The sequence below is a fragment of the Dermochelys coriacea genome, chromosome 1, assembly GCF_009764565.3.
Source record: "Dermochelys coriacea isolate rDerCor1 chromosome 1, rDerCor1.pri.v4, whole genome shotgun sequence".
In the NCBI taxonomy this organism is placed as follows: Eukaryota; Metazoa; Chordata; order Testudines; family Dermochelyidae; genus Dermochelys; species Dermochelys coriacea.
The window spans coordinates 186693025-186713193 of NC_050068.2; the positions used below are offsets into that span (position 1 = coordinate 186693025).

The following is a 20169-nucleotide window of genomic DNA, read 5'->3' on the forward strand; positions in this document are numbered from 1 at the left end:
CTCTCACCGGCCAAGAGGAGAGAGGTGCACGTGCCGCCGCGTGGCTCCGTCGGATCCAGGCGCGCGCGGGCTGCTAAGCGATATGATTGGTTCTTTCTTGGCGGAGCGGGGGGCGGGGCTGAGAGGGAGACGATTCGGAGAGGCCGCCGGCGCGAAGGCTGTAAAGCAGCGGCGTCCGGCCCAGGCTCAGGGGCCTTGTTGGCGGGCTCGCCCCCCCCCCCCTTCTCCCAGCCATGCCGAACCGCAAGGGCGCGCGCAACGCCTATTACTTCTTCGTGCGCGAGAAGCTGCCCGAGCTACAGCGGCGCGGCCTGCCCGTGGCCCGCGTGCCCGACGCCATCCCGCTCTGCTCGCGGGACTGGGCGGTGAGCGGGGCCTGGGCAGAGCCGCGCGTGGGCTGCAACCCGCCTAACCCCGCGGGCCGGAGCGGCGGGGCCCCGCGCGAGGAGCGGCCAGGGCTGGACCCCCCCACATACTCTCATCTCGGGACGTGCCTCTCTTCCCCCACCAACCCCGGGCGTGCATCTCCCCCCATCGCCAACACCCACCGTCCAGCCCCAGGTGTGCACCCCCTCCACTCCCCCCCAACACACACCCTCCAATCCCGGGTGTGCATCTCTCCCCTGCCCTCCCCCCCAACACACACCCTCCAATCCCGGGTGTGCATCTCTCCCCTGCCCTCCCCCCCAACACACACCCTCCAATCCCGGGTGTGCATCTCTGTCCCTCTGCACCCCTCCCAACTCTGGGCGTGCATCCCCCCCAGCACCCTGCCCCAACCCCAAGCGTGCATCTCTTCTCTGCCCTCCAAGCACACACCCTCCAACCTCAGGCATGCAATCCCTATACCCCCCCAGTTCTGGGTATTCATCCCTTCATATGCCCCCCCTCCCCCAACTCTGGGCATACATTCCTCAACTCCAACCCCAGCTGTGCATCACCCCCATACACACACGTACCCTCAATTCTGGGCATACATCCCCTCTGCATGCCCTCCTCCAATCTTGGGCGTGCATCCCACCCATACCCACTCCAACCCTGGGTGTGCATCCTTCCATATACACACATACCCCAAACCATGAATGTGCATCACCCCCATACTCACACTCACAGACACCCAACCCTGGGCGTGCATCACCACCATACATGTGCTCCCCCCAACCCTGGGCATGTATTCCCCCCATACACACTCATCCAACTCTTGGCGTGCATCCCCCCCATACACAGACACCCAACCCTGGGCGTTCATTCTCCCCCAACACACGCATCCTCCAATCCTGGACATGCATCCTCCTCACCAACACACACACCCTGCCCCAGATGTGTATTCCCCCATTACCTTCTCCCAACACCTACCCCTGGGCATGCACCCCATCTCCAAGTCCTTCCTCTCTCCTCCCCCTCCCCACCCTGGGCACACACTCCTCTGTACCTCCACACAAACACTCCATCACTTTTCCATGCTGCACAGAGATTCTCTTTGGGATGAAATGTCTTCCTCTTTAGCTAGAGAAAGGCAGGAGGAAATGCTTTTTCTCTTTTCTATTTATGGTGTGTGTTATGTCTAATCCGAGTTGCATGTGTCCTGACTTAACTCAGTTTTAAAGGGACTCTCTTGCAGGAAGTGGGTAACTGGGTTTGAGCTGCCCAATGTGGATGTGACGCTATTAAGATGTAAATAGTAGACAGTTCTTTTATATGTTAAGTAGAAACATCTTTAACTATTAAAGGGATTTAAAATCCAATTTTCTTCACTATTTATACTGTTTGTTTTAATTTTTTCCATGTTATTGGTGAATCAATGAGGTTTGTCTCACTTCTAGGTTTTCAATATTGAAGTTTCTAAATTATAAATAGTACAGGATAATGAAAAATTATTTCACTTAGAATTTTTTTTAAAAGAATGCTTTAAACAAAAGTTTAAAAATGCTTATTACTAAATCTAAAATTTGGGACAAATATGCCATTCTTTAAAGGGGAACAAAAACAAGTCTGAATATAGAAATGTAATTTTGCATTTTTAAAAATAGATTAAAATCTCGATCCTTAATTTTAAGCATGTATGTCAGTGTTTGCTGGATTTGATCTATGGGAACAAAACATTTTGCCAATACCTAAAAATTAGTAAGTGAAACTGACCAGTCTGGTTTCATAGTCCAAGTGGAAGAAAAGGCAAAATGTTAACAAATGGCATTAGTAAAAGAGTGAATTAGATTGCTAAAATTCTTTTATTTATGCTCGGGCATAAATATTCAAACTTATTTATCGGGCCCCCCTTTTTTGTGTCTGTAGTTGTTTAGGCCTCTATTCCCATCCCACTGGTACATATACTGCTGCCCAGCTCTGAAGTCCGAGTGGATGCCACCCTTATTTCTCTAAAAGAAAAGGAGTACCGGTGGCACCTTAGAGACTAACATATCTCTAAGGTGCCACCGGTACTCCTTTTCTTTTTGCGAATACAGACTAACACGGCTGCTACTGGCAACTGATGGCCTGGTCCTTCCCCCCTGCAAGGTGAGAGCTAAAGGGTTGGAGAAGAAAGGAATCCGGTGACCTCCTGGCCCAGGAAAGGGACAAGGCCCAGAGGAGGGGGAGCTGGAGAGAGTTTCAGTTTGGGGCTGGCTGAGGGCATGGAGTGAAGTGCAGACGGGGTTGTCTGGCTCACTGCCCCCCAAAATGGACCCAGCTGAGGGGTTCTGTTCTCTGCACCAAAAGCTCTGTGTTAGACCATGTTCCTGTCATCTAATATGATGATGACAGAACGAGGAGTAATGGTCTCAAGTTACAATGGGGGAGGTTTAGATTGGATATTAGGAAAAACTTTTTCACTAAGAGGGTGGTGAAACACTGGAATGCGTTACCTAGGGAGGTGGTAGAATCTCCTTCCTTAGAGGTTTTTAAGGTCAGGCTTGACAAAGCCCTGGCTGGGATGATTTAACTGGGACTTGGTCCTGCTTTGAGCAGGGGGTTGGACTAGATGACCTTCTGGGGTCCCTTCCAACCCTGATATTCTATGATTCTATGATTCTCTGCTGCTGCTGGCGATGGTGCTGTCTTCAGAGCTGGGTGCCTGGCCTTTCCAGCTGCCCAATTCTGAAGGCAGAGGGGCTTCTCAACCCCCAACCTCGAATACATTCTGTTCCTCCTGCCCCCCCAGTTTGAGAACCTCTGTGCTAGGGTGTGGCTAGTAGCACAAGATCGGTGTGTTAAAATGTTCATTAACCTGATTTTGGCCCTTAGTCTTGCAGCTTTATTAATAGTGCATAATCTCTCCCCCAGTGCCCACTTTTAATATTAATAAAAACCCCAGCAATCTCTTTCTACTAAGAAATTCACTTGCCATCTGGCCCTAATGGTGTATCAGCCAATACTGGCTCAGTCCAGCTCCATAGCTGCTTTATCTCATCTACTCTAAGCCAAAGACTACTTATTCTCATGAGAACTTTCTGGATTCTGGAGCAAGTTTGTCTTCTTAGAAGGAAATGATCAGAAAATAACTTGTATAACAATTTTATTCCCAGTTGTTGACTCAGGATGAAAAGGAGAAATATGCAGATATGGCTCGTAAATGGAGAGCAGAGAACTCCACCCAGGCATCAGTGAAACAGGTAAATGGGAAGGTAGAAGAAGAAACCTGGAATTTGGAGTGGGCTGAATAAGAGGAGTAACACAGTTGCAGGGGTTGGTCAAAAATTGTGGCACACAGGGCCACCCTAAAAACTTACAAGAAGCCTACCTTCTGCCCCTTTTCCTTTGTTAGTGTAGAAATATGCATGGCTATAATATTAGTTTGTAATTGTATCTTCCTTGGTAGTCCAGAAATGTCTTGAATTTACCAAAAATGTAAACCTATAGTTTACCTTCACCCTACAACTGCTCTTAAATGGAGGAGAGAGCCTGCGGTTCAGTATTTTGCCACACTGTGGACTTTTCCTCCAGAGTCTGCCTTACTCTGGATTTGGGGTTGAAGCATAACTTTCAAAGCTCCGTTTCTGACAGCCGGCTGCTTATCTGTCCTGGGACAAAGCAAACCATTACTGTGGAATGCTGCTGCTGCAGAGTCAGGCATTTGTGAGTGTGTGTGTGAGAGAGAGGGGTGGGGGCTGATGTCGGAGTTTTCCCCTGCCGCTGTCTGAACTTACAAGACAGCACGCTGACGCGCACTCTGCCCCCCAAAACCCACTGTCTCTCCCCCTGCATACACACAACACAGTCCCTGTTACGCTCCACCCCTTTCTCCCCAATTTGAAAAGCACCCTGCAGCCACTTGCACACTGGGATAGCTGCCACAATGCACTGCTCTCTGTGGCATTGCAAGAGCTGCTAATGTGGCCATACCACTGCGCTTGCAGCTGTCGCACGGCAGTGCTTTCCTGCTGTTGTTTCTGAGGGCTGGTTTAACTCCCAGTGCTCTACATCTGCAAGCGTAGCCATAGCCTTACACTAGTGCAACTTCTGTATATAGTTTATTGACTATTGTCCATTTCAGGACATAATGATTTTCTTCTTAGTTCTGCCAAGTAGCATATTTTTATTGTGGTACTTTATATGTATGCAAGAAGACAAGATCCATACCTCAAAGAGCTTATCTGTTTCCAGTTTAAATTGGTAGCACAAAATTTCTCTTAAATGGGTCAGAACAAAACACAATCCAAGCAGAACTCTGTTTTATGTTCCATGCAGTTTCACTTTATGGACAATATCTTATTTACTGGTGTAACTCACAACTGGGTTCCAATTATGAGGTGGACTTGTTACCTGGGGTTCTTTCAACCCAAAGCTCTTGGTAATTTTTATTCTGTGCAAGGTGGTGTCAGGAAATAAATCGGGGAGACACGGCCGTCCAGCCGATAGATGGCTGGCACAAACAGGACAACACGAGAGTGCTTTCACTTAAAGCTAAACTTTACTTGGTCTCAAGCACTTATACACATGTCTGCAACAGGTTAGTAAAACACCCCCAACCCTTGATAATTACCAAAGCTGAGTGTGACTCTCGAGTGGCACAGCAACAGCCCATCTGCTAGTGGGGAACACAAGATGCATCCAGAGGGAGAGTCCAGTTCTGAAGAGTCCCCCTACCTCAAACTTTTCCCCCTTATTTATACATTAGTATTAGAATGACATGTCCCTTAAAGCAAACTTGTTAAGTAAGCAGGTTCAGTGCTCAAGTGAGAGGTTCCTTCTGATTATCGATTAACCAGGTGTGGGTTTTTCCAGCATTTGCAGCCTTGAGGCCCCAATAGACATCCCGGGGCACATCCTGCTCTTCTAAGATGCATGTATCTGCAACTTCAACACAATTCTTATCAGGAAGGATGCAGTGTCAAGCTGTAGCTCACGAAAGCTTATGCTCTAATAAATTTGTTAGTCTCTAAGGTGCCACAAGTACTCCTTTTCTTTTTGCAAATACAGACTAACATGGCTGCTACTCTGAAAAGTGTCAAGCTGCCCTCTCTGTGGCACCCAAAAAGCCCCTTCCCCTCCTGCCTTGGTTAAGCTAAGCCTGCTGACTTGGCTAATTTACAGCCTGCTGACTTGGCTGCTTTTAGCAATAAGCCATAGTGGTTTCAGGCACTTTACTGGTTTGCCAAAGTCTCCCTGTACAGATTGTACCCTTGAATTCTTACTAGGACACTTGTTTTTCCCTGGGAACAGCAGTTATCTAGAACGCTGATATGCGTTAGTGATTCTGAAAACACCAAGTAGTGCAAGATACCTTGCATCTCTAAAGGGTGGTCATGATTTGAAGAAACTCTCATAACGTGTTATTTCAGTAGGTAATGAGACTTGGATCATGCTTCCTGTGTTGGGAGGTCTTGGTAGTGAGGGAATGGGATCTGTCCTCCAAAACATTTCTAGTTGCAGCTTATCTGTCAGGAAAGGGAATGAGGAAGACTGAGTCGGTTCTTCGTAGCTCATCACAATTGGTCTATGGATCATGGTGTAATAGATCAGAACTCTCCCAGTATCATCTTCTAGAGATGAAATGCTCTTTAACTTGAACTACTGCTCTCGAGTCTCCTGGTCACAGTAGAAAAGACAGTTAATGTGGGACACCTTTGTTCTCTGGGAATGGACGTGTCTGTGTCTATATGCTGGCTACTCTTGGGGTCAGAGGTCCTGGCATCATTCAGGAGATGAAAGTTTTTGAAGATCCTGTTTGCTTCTTACCAACTTACATAGGATTGGTTTTCAGCTTTCTTGCAGGTGACCCAAACTGATATCAACAGGCTGAGTCTAGCACACTTGCTCCATCCAGCCATATCTAGGTGCATTCTCTCTGACAACTCAGCTCCTGTCAAGGTGGAAGTCTGTAGGCAAGCAAGTCTCAAAGCAAGTGGCTTGAATCACTTTGTCCTCAGTGGCCTTCTCTTTGCCAATGGATGAGATCTGGTATGTGTTGCGTATGGGCCCATAAACCCCTTTACTTGCTCTGCACAAGAGCTGTCTGAATACTTCCTTAAGTCATCTTTAAACTGCTTTTCACGAACAAGTGACCTTGTCAAAGACACGACAATGTCTCTCCAGCCGTTTTTCATCAGATTCATTTGAGGCTTGACATTTTGAAACCCCTGGGTAACACTGTCTGGAGTGGGTCACACTGTCTGGAGTGGCTCACGACTGAGTGTGCCTACCTCAGGGGAGACGCCCCAAACTGGTGGTGTGTTCTAGAATTAGATGTCACCAAGTCAGTATTAAATGTGAACTCCTGGATCACTATAATAGTCTTACCATGAAGAAAAGGAGTACTTGTGGCACCTTAGAGACTAACAAATTTATTAGAGCATAAGCTTTCGTGAGCTACAGCTCACTTCATCGGAGCTGTAGCTCACGAAAGCTTATGCTCTAATAAATTTGTTAGTCTCTAAGGTGCCACAAGTACTCCTTTTCTTTTTGCGAATACAGACTAACACGGCTGCTACTCTGAAACCTGAGTCTTACCATGGAGTCACAGACAGTCTCCCAGACTCTCAAGCCTGTCTTGCCACTCAGACAAACTGGAATTAGTGATAAATGATCACTTGTACCAAGAATCACTCCAAGTTCAGATTGCTTCCAGTCCCAAGAGACCAGTCATTCACCCTCAGGTCAATTGGTACCCTAGATCTTACACTAGAGACAACCGCTGTAGCCAATCCTGTAATAAATAGTTTAAGGTTATGACTACACTATCACTTGTGGAAAAAAACACCCCTCTGAGTGACATAAGTTACACCAACAGAAGTGCCATGTGGACAGCTCGTTGGAAGTGGTTTAATTATGTCAGTGGGAGAGCTCTCTCCCGTCAGCATAGAGTGGCTACACGAGTGATCTTACAGCAGTGCTGCCGTAAGCTCACTCGTGTAGACATGGTCTATAGATTTGTTAGCTAGGAAAAAGCAATATGAGAGTTATTTGCAGGTTAAAGCAAGCAAACACACACCAGTGAGTTGCCATTTAAATCCTGGTTTCAGAGTAGCAGCCGTGTTAGTCTGTATTCGCAAAAGGAAAAGGAGTACTTGTGGCACCTTAAAGACTAACAAATTTATTTGAGCATAAGTTTTTTTGAGCTATAGCTCACTTCATCGGATGTAGGCAGGATGATACATCGGATGAAGTGAGCTGTAGCTCACGAAAGCTTATACTCAAATAAATTTGTTAGTCTCTAAGGTGCCACAAGTACTCCTTTTCTTTTTTCATTTAAATCCTAAGAGTGACAGAGTTCTAGTGATCTGTCAATTCAAAGGATCTTTCAGTGGAGACTTGGGTAACCAATGGGAATCTCTGCCTCAGTTTAGAGCATCTGGCCCTGTCAGAGTTCAAACGGGGAGGAGAGAGATGGAAAATTTTCCTGTGACTGTTTTATTTCCTTCATTCAGCTTCCAAGCCAACAGGAGGAGCTTCCTTGCAGGTAGCATTTCCCAGATGTAAGAGAGCCATTAACCAGTCCTTTGAATTGTGATGGTCCTTGAAGACCCATTTGATTTTGATAGTCCTTCTGAATGGGTGGAGGGTGATTCCCAGGACTGAGGGCAAAGCTACACTGGAAACTTCAAAGCGCTGTTGTGGGAGCACTTGTGCAGCGCCGCTTTGAAGTGTGAGGTGTGGTCACACACGAGCACTGGGAGAGAGCTCTACCAGCGCTCCTGTAATCCATCTCGACGAGGGGATTAGCTCCGAGCACTGGTAGCGCGGCTCCCAGCACTCGGAGCCTGTTTACACTAGCGCTTTAAAGCGCTCTGACTTGCTGCGCTCTGGGGGGTGATTTTTCACACCCCTGAACCAGCAAGTTAGAGCACTATAAAATGTAAGTGTAGCCAAGCCCCAAGTTTGCAAGTTCAGAGCAAATGTTTTTAAAGTTATACAGACATTACAAATGAGATTAATGCATGCAGCAACTTAAAAGTGTTTCAGAGTCTTAAACGCTAAATACATTCTTATAAGACTAATACCTATTTTGAGCAAAACTTACAGGTGACCTGGTCTGGTCTCCAGCTACAAGGTTGTCAGTCCTTATCTAATGCCTGCAGCCTCGATAAGAGTTGGCATCTGGCCTGCCAGTGTCATACCCTGTTAAAAATCTTTGGTGTCACATAACAAATATGATCCTGAGAAAGCTAAAGAAAAGTTCCTTTTGAGCCTTTCAGTACTCGGAGACAGAAGTTTTGTGATAACCGTCACCAGGAAGTGTACTATCTCTACTCCTAGGATGCTTTCAGGTTTTAATGACTAATCTACCTTTATATTACGTTTTACAAAGTTATAGGGGTGGTACAGAATCTTCTAACAACATTTCTGCCCAAGAAGCCAACTTCCACTTTCATCCTGCCTACATCCTTCGCACACATGCAACCCCATCCCAGCGAGGCCCTTCTCTGCATGCTTGACTTTCAAGATCCTCAGCAACTTTACTTGGGGGAAAATGAAACCCTTAGGTGAACTTTTTTTGTTTTGCTAATCACTTATCTCTGAGGTGTTGGGGGAAAAAAATCTCTCTTCAGTCATACTGAACTCTTTCCTAAAGTAAGGAGAATCCAAACAATTCCATTGCTTATAATTTCTTTTTAGGGATGTCTTTACTGAATTTGACCAATTTTTGGAGTTCTTCACTGGTATACATTCTGGTCATGTTCATGGTTAAACTTAGTATTTCAGGACATCCTTGAACTTACCTCCTCTCCAGTGTTGGGAATGTGCATTAAATAATATCTTTAAGGAACGGAAAATTGCTTAACTTGTAATTCTGCTTCTCCAGCAATGTTGTTGTACACCTCAGAGTTTGAGGGGTTCAGATGATGATGTAATGTGTCCTTTGTTCACACAGTGAGCACTCACTTCTACATTGTTGATTATATGTTCTGAGAAGATTGACTTCCTCTGTACTAAAGAAAAGGAGCACTTGTGGCACAGACTAACACGGCTGCTACTCTGAAACCTGTCATGTTCCTCTGTATTGTTTTCTTTAAAAAAAAAAAAAAAAAAAAGTTTATTGGTGTAAGGGAGAAGTGTGTAGGTCTCTTACATTGGGGGGAGGGATAGCTCAGTGGCTTGAGCATTGGCCTGCTAAACACAGGGTTGTGAGTTGAGGCATCCTTGAGGGTGCCATTTAGGGATCCAGGGCAAAAAAAAATTGGGGATTGGTCCTGCTTTGAGCAGGGGGTTGGACTAGATGACCTCCTGAGGTCCCTTCCAACCCTGATATTCTATGAATAATTGAAGTTTGGGGAGCTCTTCCTTTCACATTTTAAATGGAGCTAGTTTAAATGTTCTGTGGCCTCTGATGTTCCTGAAATTAGAGCATGCTCTGGGGGCCAGAGCTCTGAGGCCAGCCTAGAGGTGCATCAGAAGGTAAAAAACCCTAAGAGTAATGAGAATCTTTTCGTGACTTGTACTGGAGACACAGGACCCGAAATTGCGAATCCTGCATGGTACCTTCAGAGAAGCAATAAATTGACATTACTTCCTTGCTTACCCTGTAATTCTAACTTCTGAAATATTGTGTAATAATGACTAATAAAGATGATGTGAAAGAAATTATGTCTTTAGCCTGCTCTTTACGGGCTTTTCAGTTGGGGGGGGAAATGGAAAACTGTTAGACACATCCTAGGGGAAGGGATGAAAGTCTATAGGCTTGGGAGATGATTGCTTCCTTCTGTGTGACAAATCTAAACGAGGATGAAGTGCCCTTCTGTGGATACTCTTTTTTTTAATTCAGAGGCTTGGCTATAGTTCTTTCCGTGTGTTGGTAAATTGGTGTGGGCACCACTAATATCCTTTGTTTCAGAGGAGAAAACATGCCTGCTCATAATCTGCCTGCATACTGCAAACTGTGGTCAGGTGGGTTTAGAAGGAGCAGTGCTGCCATCCATTTATAGAGGGCAAAGAAGGAGCTATATTATGGTCCGTCTCTGACTTTGGAGCAGACTATATACTTAACTCTATTTTGTCTTTTCCAGGCTCCCCATCAGATTTCTCCAGTTCCTGCACCACTGCCCATGCAGATACAGAGAAGCACTTCTCTTCCAGATGCCACCAGTCTTTCTTGGAAGAATGATCAGGGTAGATAAATCTAAAGAAGCTTAATCCTAAAGATCTCTTAGTGTTGGGTGACTTCCATAAGGAGCAGAAGTGCTACATCTGGCTTATAGGCCTTACCTGGGGAAAGTGGGAAATTCATGTTTAATTTAGATCTGAATATATTTAATATGTCAGACAAAAACTAACTTAGTTAAAATGACTATTCGTAAGTTGTCCTACAATAACAAAGGATTTCATAATAGAAATGTAGTTCATAATGTTCAGAGGGCAGTTTCTGCCCACAGATGTCTGGCTGTACCTCCTTTTAAACTTAATGGGAGTTGCATGTACATGTTTGAAGACAGAATAAGGCTCTTAATGTCTGTAAATGATTGGAGATAAACCAAAGTGAACTGTTGCAGGAAAGCATTTCTGTTGTAACTTCCGTTTCATTAGGGATATACAAGGCCTAATCCAGACTTTGGCTACATGTGTGATTATGTCAAGTATAACAGGGTGGGGAGTTTTTAGATGTCTGAGTGCAAGCTCAGAACAACAGTATAGACATTGGATAACAGGACAGCCTAGCAGGGGAGAAAGCTATTGTGTCAGCCAGTGCTGTACTTGCACATTGGCTGGCTGGTGTCTTATTAAATAGAACCCTGAAAAGCCAATCTGTTCCCATCTGCATTTCTGTATAAAACTGATACTGAGATCAGCATTGACTAGCAGCAAAGTAAACACTCAGAGCACTGCCACAGTGCACTTCACCAGGCCTCTAAGAAGCTCTAGGATAATATACAGTAGCTCTTACAAAATGCTATAAACAGTCAAGCCACCAGCCAAGATACATAAAACTAGTGCAAGCACTAAGTAAAATATTATTGAAGAGAGAATGGGCTAGGCTGGGGGTGAAGGAATACCCTTCGTCTGTGTTTCAGTGACAACTATCTGTATAGTTTTCACTGACTGAAGTCAATGTTTTAGTAGTTTGGATCTGTTGCTATGCTAAGTCTATGAGCATTCGTTCTTGTTTGTATCATACATAACCTGTCACATATTCTTGCTCTGTTATTTTAGAGGTGAGCTTTCTCTAAGGGCTCTTTGATTCTTTTCAGCCCCTCCACAGTGTAAAAGCACTATATCCTTAGTTCAGTCTGCCTCCTGCTGGATTTGGTTGAAGCTTAATGTGCTGTTTAGAGTTCCTGGTTTTGGTGGCATTTCCCATCCCTATTTAAAGAGACAAAATGTTGGAGAACTTTATTGGATGGAGGCATGAGTGGTGGTGTTGATGGATTCCGGGCCCCTGGCATTTTTGTTAACCTGTGCTGTGATATTTACAAAACAATACCGTCTGAATTAACCTGGAGGTGAACTGTGACCGCAGAATCTCCTGATTTATGCAAAAGTTTCCTTTTAACTGTTACCTTGTTCTCCCACATGTTTCGTCCAATTGTTATCCTGTGTCTTTACTCAGTTGTGTGGCCTAACGTAGTGGGACCTTGATCTTCGATTGGGGCAGATAAGTGCTGCTGCAATATAAATAATAATGTTCACTGGATGGAAAAAGACTTGCTTGTTCTCTCCTCTAGTGACCCCTGAAAATTTCTCCTTCCAGCTGTGCTTGGGAACATCTTCTACTTCCTGAACATTTACAGTCATGGAGAGCTGCCCTTTCCCTGTGAGCAGCGCTTCCTCCCTTGTGAGATTGGCTGTGTCAAATACTCACTACAGGATGGCATAACAGCAGACTTCCACCGCTTTGTAGATCCTGGTGAGCCTTAAGAGATGGAGGGGAGGAAATTCATCATTTCAGTTGTGTGGAAGGATGAAGACTCTCTAATCTCACTTCTCCCAGCCGAGTTCAAGTTTCTAGCATAAGACATGGTCCTGTTTCCATATGATGAGCATTTTAGGTAGATAGTAGCAACATAAATGCCTGTGGTTAAAGCTTCCTTCTACTAAAGTCTGCAGAAAGGTGGCCTTGGGCATCCAGACTGAGTGAGAACTTGGAGGGTAAAAGAAATCTTGTGAGAAAGTAGTTGAAATAAAATCCTTTACGGAGCTGTCCGGCCATCAGCTGGAAGAAAAACTACTGTATAGGAGGAAGGCTGCACGCTTGTGTGTGTTGGATTTAATAGTAACATGCATTTGCCTAGATGGGGCCAAAACACAGAGGTATGCCACAGGTTGTAAAATGCAATGTGTATTGTGCAGCATTTGTGCAAATGAGTATAGCTAAGAAAATGTTTTAAGTAAGTGGACATTCATGGCAGGTATGCAAGGACACACAATGATAGATAAAGCTGTTAACTAAGCTGTTAACCTGTTATGGGATAAGAGGGAAGGTCCTCTCATGGATTGGTAACTGGTTAAAAGATAGGAAACAAAGGATAGGAATAAATTGTCAGTTTTCAGAATGGAGAGAGGTAAATAGTGGTGTCCCCCGGGGTCGGTACTGGGACCAGTCCTATTCAACATATCCATAAATGATCTGGAAAAGGGGGTAAACAGTGAGATGGCAAAATTTGCAGATGATACAAAACTACTCAAGATAGGTAAGTCCCAAGCAGACTGCAAAGAGCTACAAAAGGATGTCGCAAAACTGGGTGAGTGGGTAACAAAATGGCAGATGAAATTCGGTGTTGATAAATGCAAAGTAGCCCACATGGGAAAACATAATCCCAACTATACATATAAAATGATGGGGTCAAAAGTAGCTGTTACCACTCAAGAAAGAGATCTTGGAGTCATTGTGGATAGTTCTCTGAAAACATCCACTCAATGTGCAGCGCAGTCAAAAAAGTGAACAGAATGTTGGGAATCATTAAGAGAGGGATAGATACCATAGTAAGGCAGAAAATATCATATTGCCTCTATATAAATCCATGATATGCCCACATCTTGAATACTACATGCGGATGTGGTCGCCCATCTCAAAAAATATATATTGGAATTGGAAAAGGTTCAGAAAAGGGCAACAAAAATGATTAGGGGAATGTCTTCCATATGAGGAGATATTAATAAGACGGGGACTTTTCCGCTTGGAAAAGAGACGACTAAGGGGGGATCTGATAGAGGTCCATAAAATCATGACTGGTGTGGAGAAAGTAAATAAGGAAGTGTTATTTACTCCTCATAACATAAGAACTAGGGGTCACTAAATGAAATTAATAGGCAGCTGGTTTAAAACAAACAAAAGGAAGTACTTTTTTTTTCACACAATGCACAGAGAACCTGTGGAACTCCTTGCCAGAGGATGTTGTGAAGGCCAGGACTATAACAGGATTAAAAAAAGAACTAGATATATTCATGGAGGATAAGTCCATCAGTGGCTATTAGCCAGGATGGGCAGGGATGTGTCCCTAGCCTCTGTTTGCTTGAAGCTGGGAATGGGTGGTAAGGGGTGGATCATTTAATGATTACCTGTTCTGTTCATTCCCTCTGGGGCATCGGTCACTGTCGGAAGACAGGATACTGGGCTAGATGAACCTTTAGTCTGACCCAGTATGGCCGTTCTTCTAGCACAACAAGGTATTGTTCATTATTTAGAGTTTGTGTATCTGTTTCTTGCTTGATAATGTGTATTCTCTCTGCCCTCTTGCAGGAGTGGTGCCACGTGGCTTCCGGTTTCATTGTCAAGCAGCAAGTGAGTATCTGAGGAGGAAAGGGGTGGGATGCAGGGTTTGGCAGTTTCTTTGCTTGTGTATACCAGTCCTTTAAACATTTGCCTTGCTTGTGAGAAGTGATGCTTCTCTAAGAACTGTGCATCTCGCATCCAAGGGAGAGACGGGCACTAGAGCAAACTGCCTGAGGGATTTCATAATGCTGTGTCTTCCATAGACCATAAACTCTTCTTTGTGAATAACTAGTCATTAAAGAACCTCTGACACTTTTAATTAATGATGGTGTCTTGCCCAAACGTCCATTGTGGGTAATCATGTTCTGTTGGGCTATGATCTGCCCTCCCACGTGGAATTCCAGTTAGCTTCAGTACTTCTGTCCTAAACGACTGTGTAACTTCAAAAAGAAAAGGAGTACTTGTGGCACCTTAGAGACTAACAAATTTATTTGAGCATAAACTTTTGTGAGCTACAGCTCACTTCATTGGATGCATTTGGTGGAAAATACAGAGGGGAGATTGATATACACACACAGAGAACATGAAACAATGGGTTTATCATACACACTGTAAGGAGAGTGATCACTTAAGATGAGCCATCACCAGCAGCGGGGGGGAGGGAGGAAAACCTTTCATGGTGACAAGCAAGGCTATTTCCAGCAGTTAACAAGAACATCTGAGGAACAGTGGGGGGGAGAAATAACATGGGGAAATAGTTTTACTTTGTGTAATGACTCATACATTCCCAGTCTCTATTCAAGCCTAAGTTAATTGTATCCAGTTTGCAAATTAATTCCAATTCCGCAGTTTCTCGTTGGAGTCTGTTTTTGAAGTTTTTTTTGTTGAAGAATAGCCACCCTCAGGTCTGTAATCAAGTGACCAGAAAGACTGAAGTGTTCTCCAATTGGTTTTTGAATGTTATAATTCTTGACGTCTGATTTGTTTCCATTTATTCTTTTACGTAGAGACTGTCCAGTTTGACCAATGTACATGGCAGAGGGGCATTGCTGGCACATGATGGCATATATCACATTGGTAGATGCGCAGGTGAACGAGCCTCTGATAGTGTGGCTGATGTGATGAGGCCCTATGATGGTGTCCCCTGAATAGATATGTGGGCAGAGTTGGCAACGGGCTTTGTTGCAAGGATAGGTTCCTGGGTTAGTGGTTCTGTTGTGTGGTGTGTGGTTGCTGGTGAGTATTTGCTTCAGATTGGGGGGCTGTCTTTAAGCAAGGACTGGCCTGTCTCCCAAGATCTGTGAGAGTGATGGGTCGTCCTTCAGGATAGGTTGTAGATCCTTGATGATGCGTTGGAGAGGTTTTAGTTGGGGGCTGAAGATGATGGCTAGTGGCGTTCTGTTGTTTTCTTTGTTGGGCCTGTCCTGTAGTAGGTGACTTCTGGGTACTCTTCTGGCTCTGTCAATCTGTTTCTTCCCTTCAGCAGGTGGGTATTGTAGTTGTAAGAATGCATGATAGAGATCTTGTAGGTGTTTGTCTCTGTCTGAGGGGTTGGAGCAAATGCGGTTATATCGTAGAGCTTGGCTGTAGACAATGGATCGTGTGGTATGATCTGGATGAAAGCTAGAGGCATGTAGGTAGGAATAGCGGTCAGTAGGTTTCCGATATAGGGTGGTGTTTATGTGACCATCGCTTATTAGCATGGTAGTGTCCAGGAAGTGGATCTTTTGTGTGGACTGGTCCAGGCTGAAGTTGATGGTGGGATGGAAATTGTTGAAATCCTGGTGGAATTCCTCAAGGGCTTCTTTTCCATGGGTCCAGATGATGATGATGTCATCAATGTAGCGCAAGTAGAGTAGGGGCATTAGGGGACGAGAGCTGAGGAAGCGTTGTTCTAAGTCAGCCATAAAAATGTTGGCATACTGCCTAGCTTTCATCCAGATCATACCACACGATCCATTGTCTACAGTCAAGCTCTACGATATAACTGCATTTGCTCCAACCCCTCAGACAGAGACAAACACCTACAAGATCTCTATCATGCATTCTTACAACTACAATACCCACCTGCTGAAGGGAAGAAACAGATTGACAGAGCCAGAAGAGTACCCAGAAATCACCTACTACAGGACAGGCCCAACAAAGAAAATAACAGAACGCCACTAGCCATCACCTTCAGCCCCAACTAAAACCTCTCCAACGCATCATCAAGAATCTACAACCTATCCTGAAGGACGACCCATCACTCTCACAGATCTGGGAGACAGGCCAGTCCTTGCTTACAGACAGCCCCCCAATCTGAAGCAAATACTCACCAGCAACCACACACCACACAACAGAACCACTAACCCAGGAACCTATCCTTGCAACAAAGCCCGTTGCCAACTCTGCCCACATATCTATTCAGGGGACACCATCATAGGGCCTAATCACATCAGCCACACTATCAGAGGCTCGTTCACCTGCACATCTACCAATGTGATATATGCCATCATGTGCCAGCAATGCCCCTCTGCCATGTACATTGGTCAAACTGGACAGTCTCTATGTAAAAGAATAAATGGACACAAATCAGACGTCAAGAATTATAACATTCAAAAACCAATTGGAGAACACTTCAATCTTTCTGGTCACTCGATTACAGACCTGAGGGTGGCTATTCTTCAACAAAAAAACTTCAAAAACAGACTCCAACGAGAGACTGCGGAATTGGAATTAATTTGCAAATTGGATACAATTAACTTAGGCTTGAATAGAGACTGGGAGTGGATGAGTCATTACATAAAGTAAAACTATTTCCCCATGTTATTTCTCCTCCCCACCCCACCCCCCACTGTGACTCAGGTGTTCTTGTTAACTGCTGGAAATAGCCTACCTTGCTTGTCACCATGAAAGGTTTTCCTCCTTTCCCCCCCCGCTGCTGGTGATGGCTCATCTTAAGTGATCACTCTCCTTACAGTGTGTATGATAAACCCATTGTTTCATGTTCTCTGTGAGTGTATATCAATCTCCCCTCTGTATTTTCCACCAAATGCATCCGATGAAGTGAGCTGTAGCTCACAAAAGCTTATGCTCAAATAAATTTGTTAGTCTCTAAGGTGCCACAAGTACTCCTTTTCTTTTTGTGAATACAGACTAACACGGCTGCTACTCTGAAACCTGTGTAACTTCAGTTCATGATGTTTCGTATCTGTTGTTTCCATCTCTGAGGTGGCTGTCTTTCAGTGGTGGGTAAAGCATCTCCCCCATGTGTGTGTGCATAGCTTGTAAAAAATAAATAAATGGATAAAAAAAATACACTGGAACCTGGTTTTTTCCCCAAACTGGAAGATGTTAATATAAAGTATCATTATTATTAAAGAGGAACCTCTTGAAATACAAATCTAATACTTCTCCATGCGGCATTGACATTCAACAAGTTAAAGTATTCTTACAACCCTGTCAGTTGGCTCTCTGTACTATTTTGACTTCCACTGCTTTGTTTTTACCTTTCCCTTATATCACCATTTGAGCAGTGTTTATAGATTCCAGTTAGTGGACTTCCTGTCCCTACACACACTGCTAACTGACAGAGTTCCTGCTTCCCTTTGTCAAAATACTTGGGTAACTCTCTCTTTAAGGCAGTGTAGGGCTCTCACCTCAGATCATCCCAGATCTTTGGGGAAAATAAGTAGGTGCATGTTAAAGGTGAGGTTCTAATAGGTGCATGAATCCTGCAGATTTTACCTGTGGATGGTAGGTGGGACTGGGAATAGAGAAAGCAGTGCGTGTTTCTTTAAAAAAAATTAAAAAAATGGACTGCTTATATCCCATTTTTCTCTCTCCTCATTAACTCCATTAGGTGATGCCACTCACAAGATCCCCATCTCTGGTTTTGAGCTCTCGAATGCTGGTCACCCTGTTGTGTTACGTGAACTTTACATGTTTGTTCGGCCAAACTGTGGCAGATGGCCACCTGTGTACTGCAAGGTACAATCCAGCCCTGTCCAAGTTAGAGCAGCCCTTCAAAACACACAGTCCTATTGTAGTTACCCAAAGAAGCCTTTATAGCCTGGATAGGCAAGCTTTTTGGCCCGAGGCCCACCTCTGGGTGGGGAAATTGCATGCAGGGCCATGAATGTAGGGCTGGTGCAGGAGGGAGTGTGGGAGGGGGTGCGGTGTGCAGGAAGGGGCTCAGGGAAAGGGGTTGGAGTGCAGGAGGGGTGCAGAGTGCGGGAGGGGGCTCAAGGCAGGGGTGCAGGAAGGGGTGCGGAGTGTGGGAGAGGGCTCAGGGCAGGGGGTTGGGATGCGGGGAGTGGTGGGAGCTCAGGGCAGGGGATTGGGAGCTCAGGGCAGGGGATTGAGGTACAGGAGGGGTGTGGGGTGCAGGAGGAGGGTTGGGGGTGCAGGAAGGATGTGGTGTGTGTGGCAGGGGGTTCAGGGCAGGAGGTTGGGTTGCAGGCTCCCTGCCGGCCCTAGCCCTGTGCCACTCCTGGAAGCGGCTGGCACCATGTCCCTGTGGAGCCGTGGGGGGCCGAGGGCTGTGCATGCTGCCTTTGCCTGCGGGTACCTCCCCCGAAGCTCCCATTGGCCATGGTTCCCTGTTCCTGGCCAATGGAAGCTGTGAGGGGCGGTGCCTGCAGGTGAGGGGCCGCAGGGATCTGGTGCCGGCCGCTTCTGGGAGTGGTTCAGGGTCCACGGCGCCACAGGGGTGGCAATCCTGCGGGCCAGATCCAAAGCCCTGATGGGCCGGATCCGGCCTATGGGCCGTAGTTTGCCTACCCCTGCTTTATAGTATGGGTGGGGAATCTTTGGCTCGCTGCTTAATTTAATCCGGCCTGCAGCAAGTCTCCGTGCCTCGGGCCGGAAGCCCCAAGCCTCGACACCCCCCGTGGGGGTGGAACCGCAAGCACCAGCTCACCCTGCTGCGGGGGGAAGCTAGGGTTGCTAGGCCATTAAAAGTCCGGTCAGCTCCATGCAGCTCCGGGAAGTGGCTGGCATGTCCCTGCAGCCCCTAGACGCAGGGGCAATCAGGGAAGCTCTGCATGCTGCCCCCCAAGCACTGATTCCACAGCTCCCATTGTCTGGGAACTGCAGCCAATGGGAGCTGCGGGGGTGGGCTGCATTCACAGCGCAAAGCCTCCTGGCCACACCTCCACCTAGGGGCTGGACATGCCGGCCACTTCCGGGAGCAGCGTGAAGCCAGGGCAGGCAGGGAGTCTGCCTTAGACCCACTGCACCATCGACCAGGAGCCACCTGAGGTAAGCGCTGCCCAGTCAGAGCCCACACCCTGAACCCCTAGCCCCAGATCAGAACCCCCTCCCGCACCCTAATTCCCTCCCGCACCCTAATTCCCTCCCATACCCTAATTCCCTCAAAGAGCTCGCATCCCCTCCCGTACCCCAATCCTCAGCCCGGAACCCCCTCCTCCATCCCAAACCTCTGATCCTGAGCCCCACCCCAGAGCCTGCACCCCCAGCCAGAGCCCTCTTTAAGACTCAGGGAGAACTTTCAGGAAAAGTGACAGTGGCTTTGTGCAAGAATTAAAGTAGCTGGAGAAGATGGTTTAGGAATGGCGGAGGGAGGGGGAGCAATAACTAAACTCCACTCCATAGCTGTAGTTGTGTTCTGGAGCATGTGACAGTGAAACATTTTTCTCTCTAGTCTGATGATTGGTACAGAGTCAACTGGTGTCTGAAATGGATGGCTAAGGAAGCAGGTGAGAAGTTAATTTTTTAAGACTGCAAGGAGTCTTAGTATCTCGGCAGTGTCTCCTCTGTCCCACCTATATTTGTCAAAATTTCTGCCATTCCTTCTCCTCTTCTTGACTCGGCCTTCTCTGACTAACAGGCACTGAGAACCATCTGGAGCTTCTCAGTGTGGAAAACCTGGTGGTGGAACTGTACCAGCGGAAACTTGGAAAGGAGCCTTCCAAGACCTGGGTGCGCAACCTGCTAGATGTCTTCATGTGGGATTACTCCAGTAACACTAGGTATGATAGCATTGGCTTGTTTCCTTATTTCCTGAACAGGAAGATGTTATAGTGGTAACTATATGTTAGCCAGGTGCTTTAAACTGTCCCTCAGTGCCCTGCACATATACACCTTTC

At 46.0% G+C, this 20169-nt stretch overlaps 1 protein-coding gene across 1 annotated transcript in view; it reads left to right on the plus strand.

Annotated features, from left to right (window-relative positions):
- Positions 1 to 20169, plus strand: part of MAEL (maelstrom spermatogenic transposon silencer) — a 29290-nt gene continuing 9121 nt past the window's right edge. The window contains exons 1-8 of the mRNA XM_038386751.2: positions 1 to 365; positions 3522 to 3608; positions 10440 to 10542; positions 12119 to 12274; positions 14108 to 14149; positions 17922 to 18049; positions 19725 to 19779; positions 19911 to 20052. Of these exons, the coding sequence (XP_038242679.1) occupies positions 234 to 365; positions 3522 to 3608; positions 10440 to 10542; positions 12119 to 12274; positions 14108 to 14149; positions 17922 to 18049; positions 19725 to 19779; positions 19911 to 20052 (845 nt within the window). The 5' untranslated portion in view covers positions 1 to 233. The remainder of the gene's footprint in view (positions 366 to 3521; positions 3609 to 10439; positions 10543 to 12118; positions 12275 to 14107; positions 14150 to 17921; positions 18050 to 19724; positions 19780 to 19910; positions 20053 to 20169) is intronic.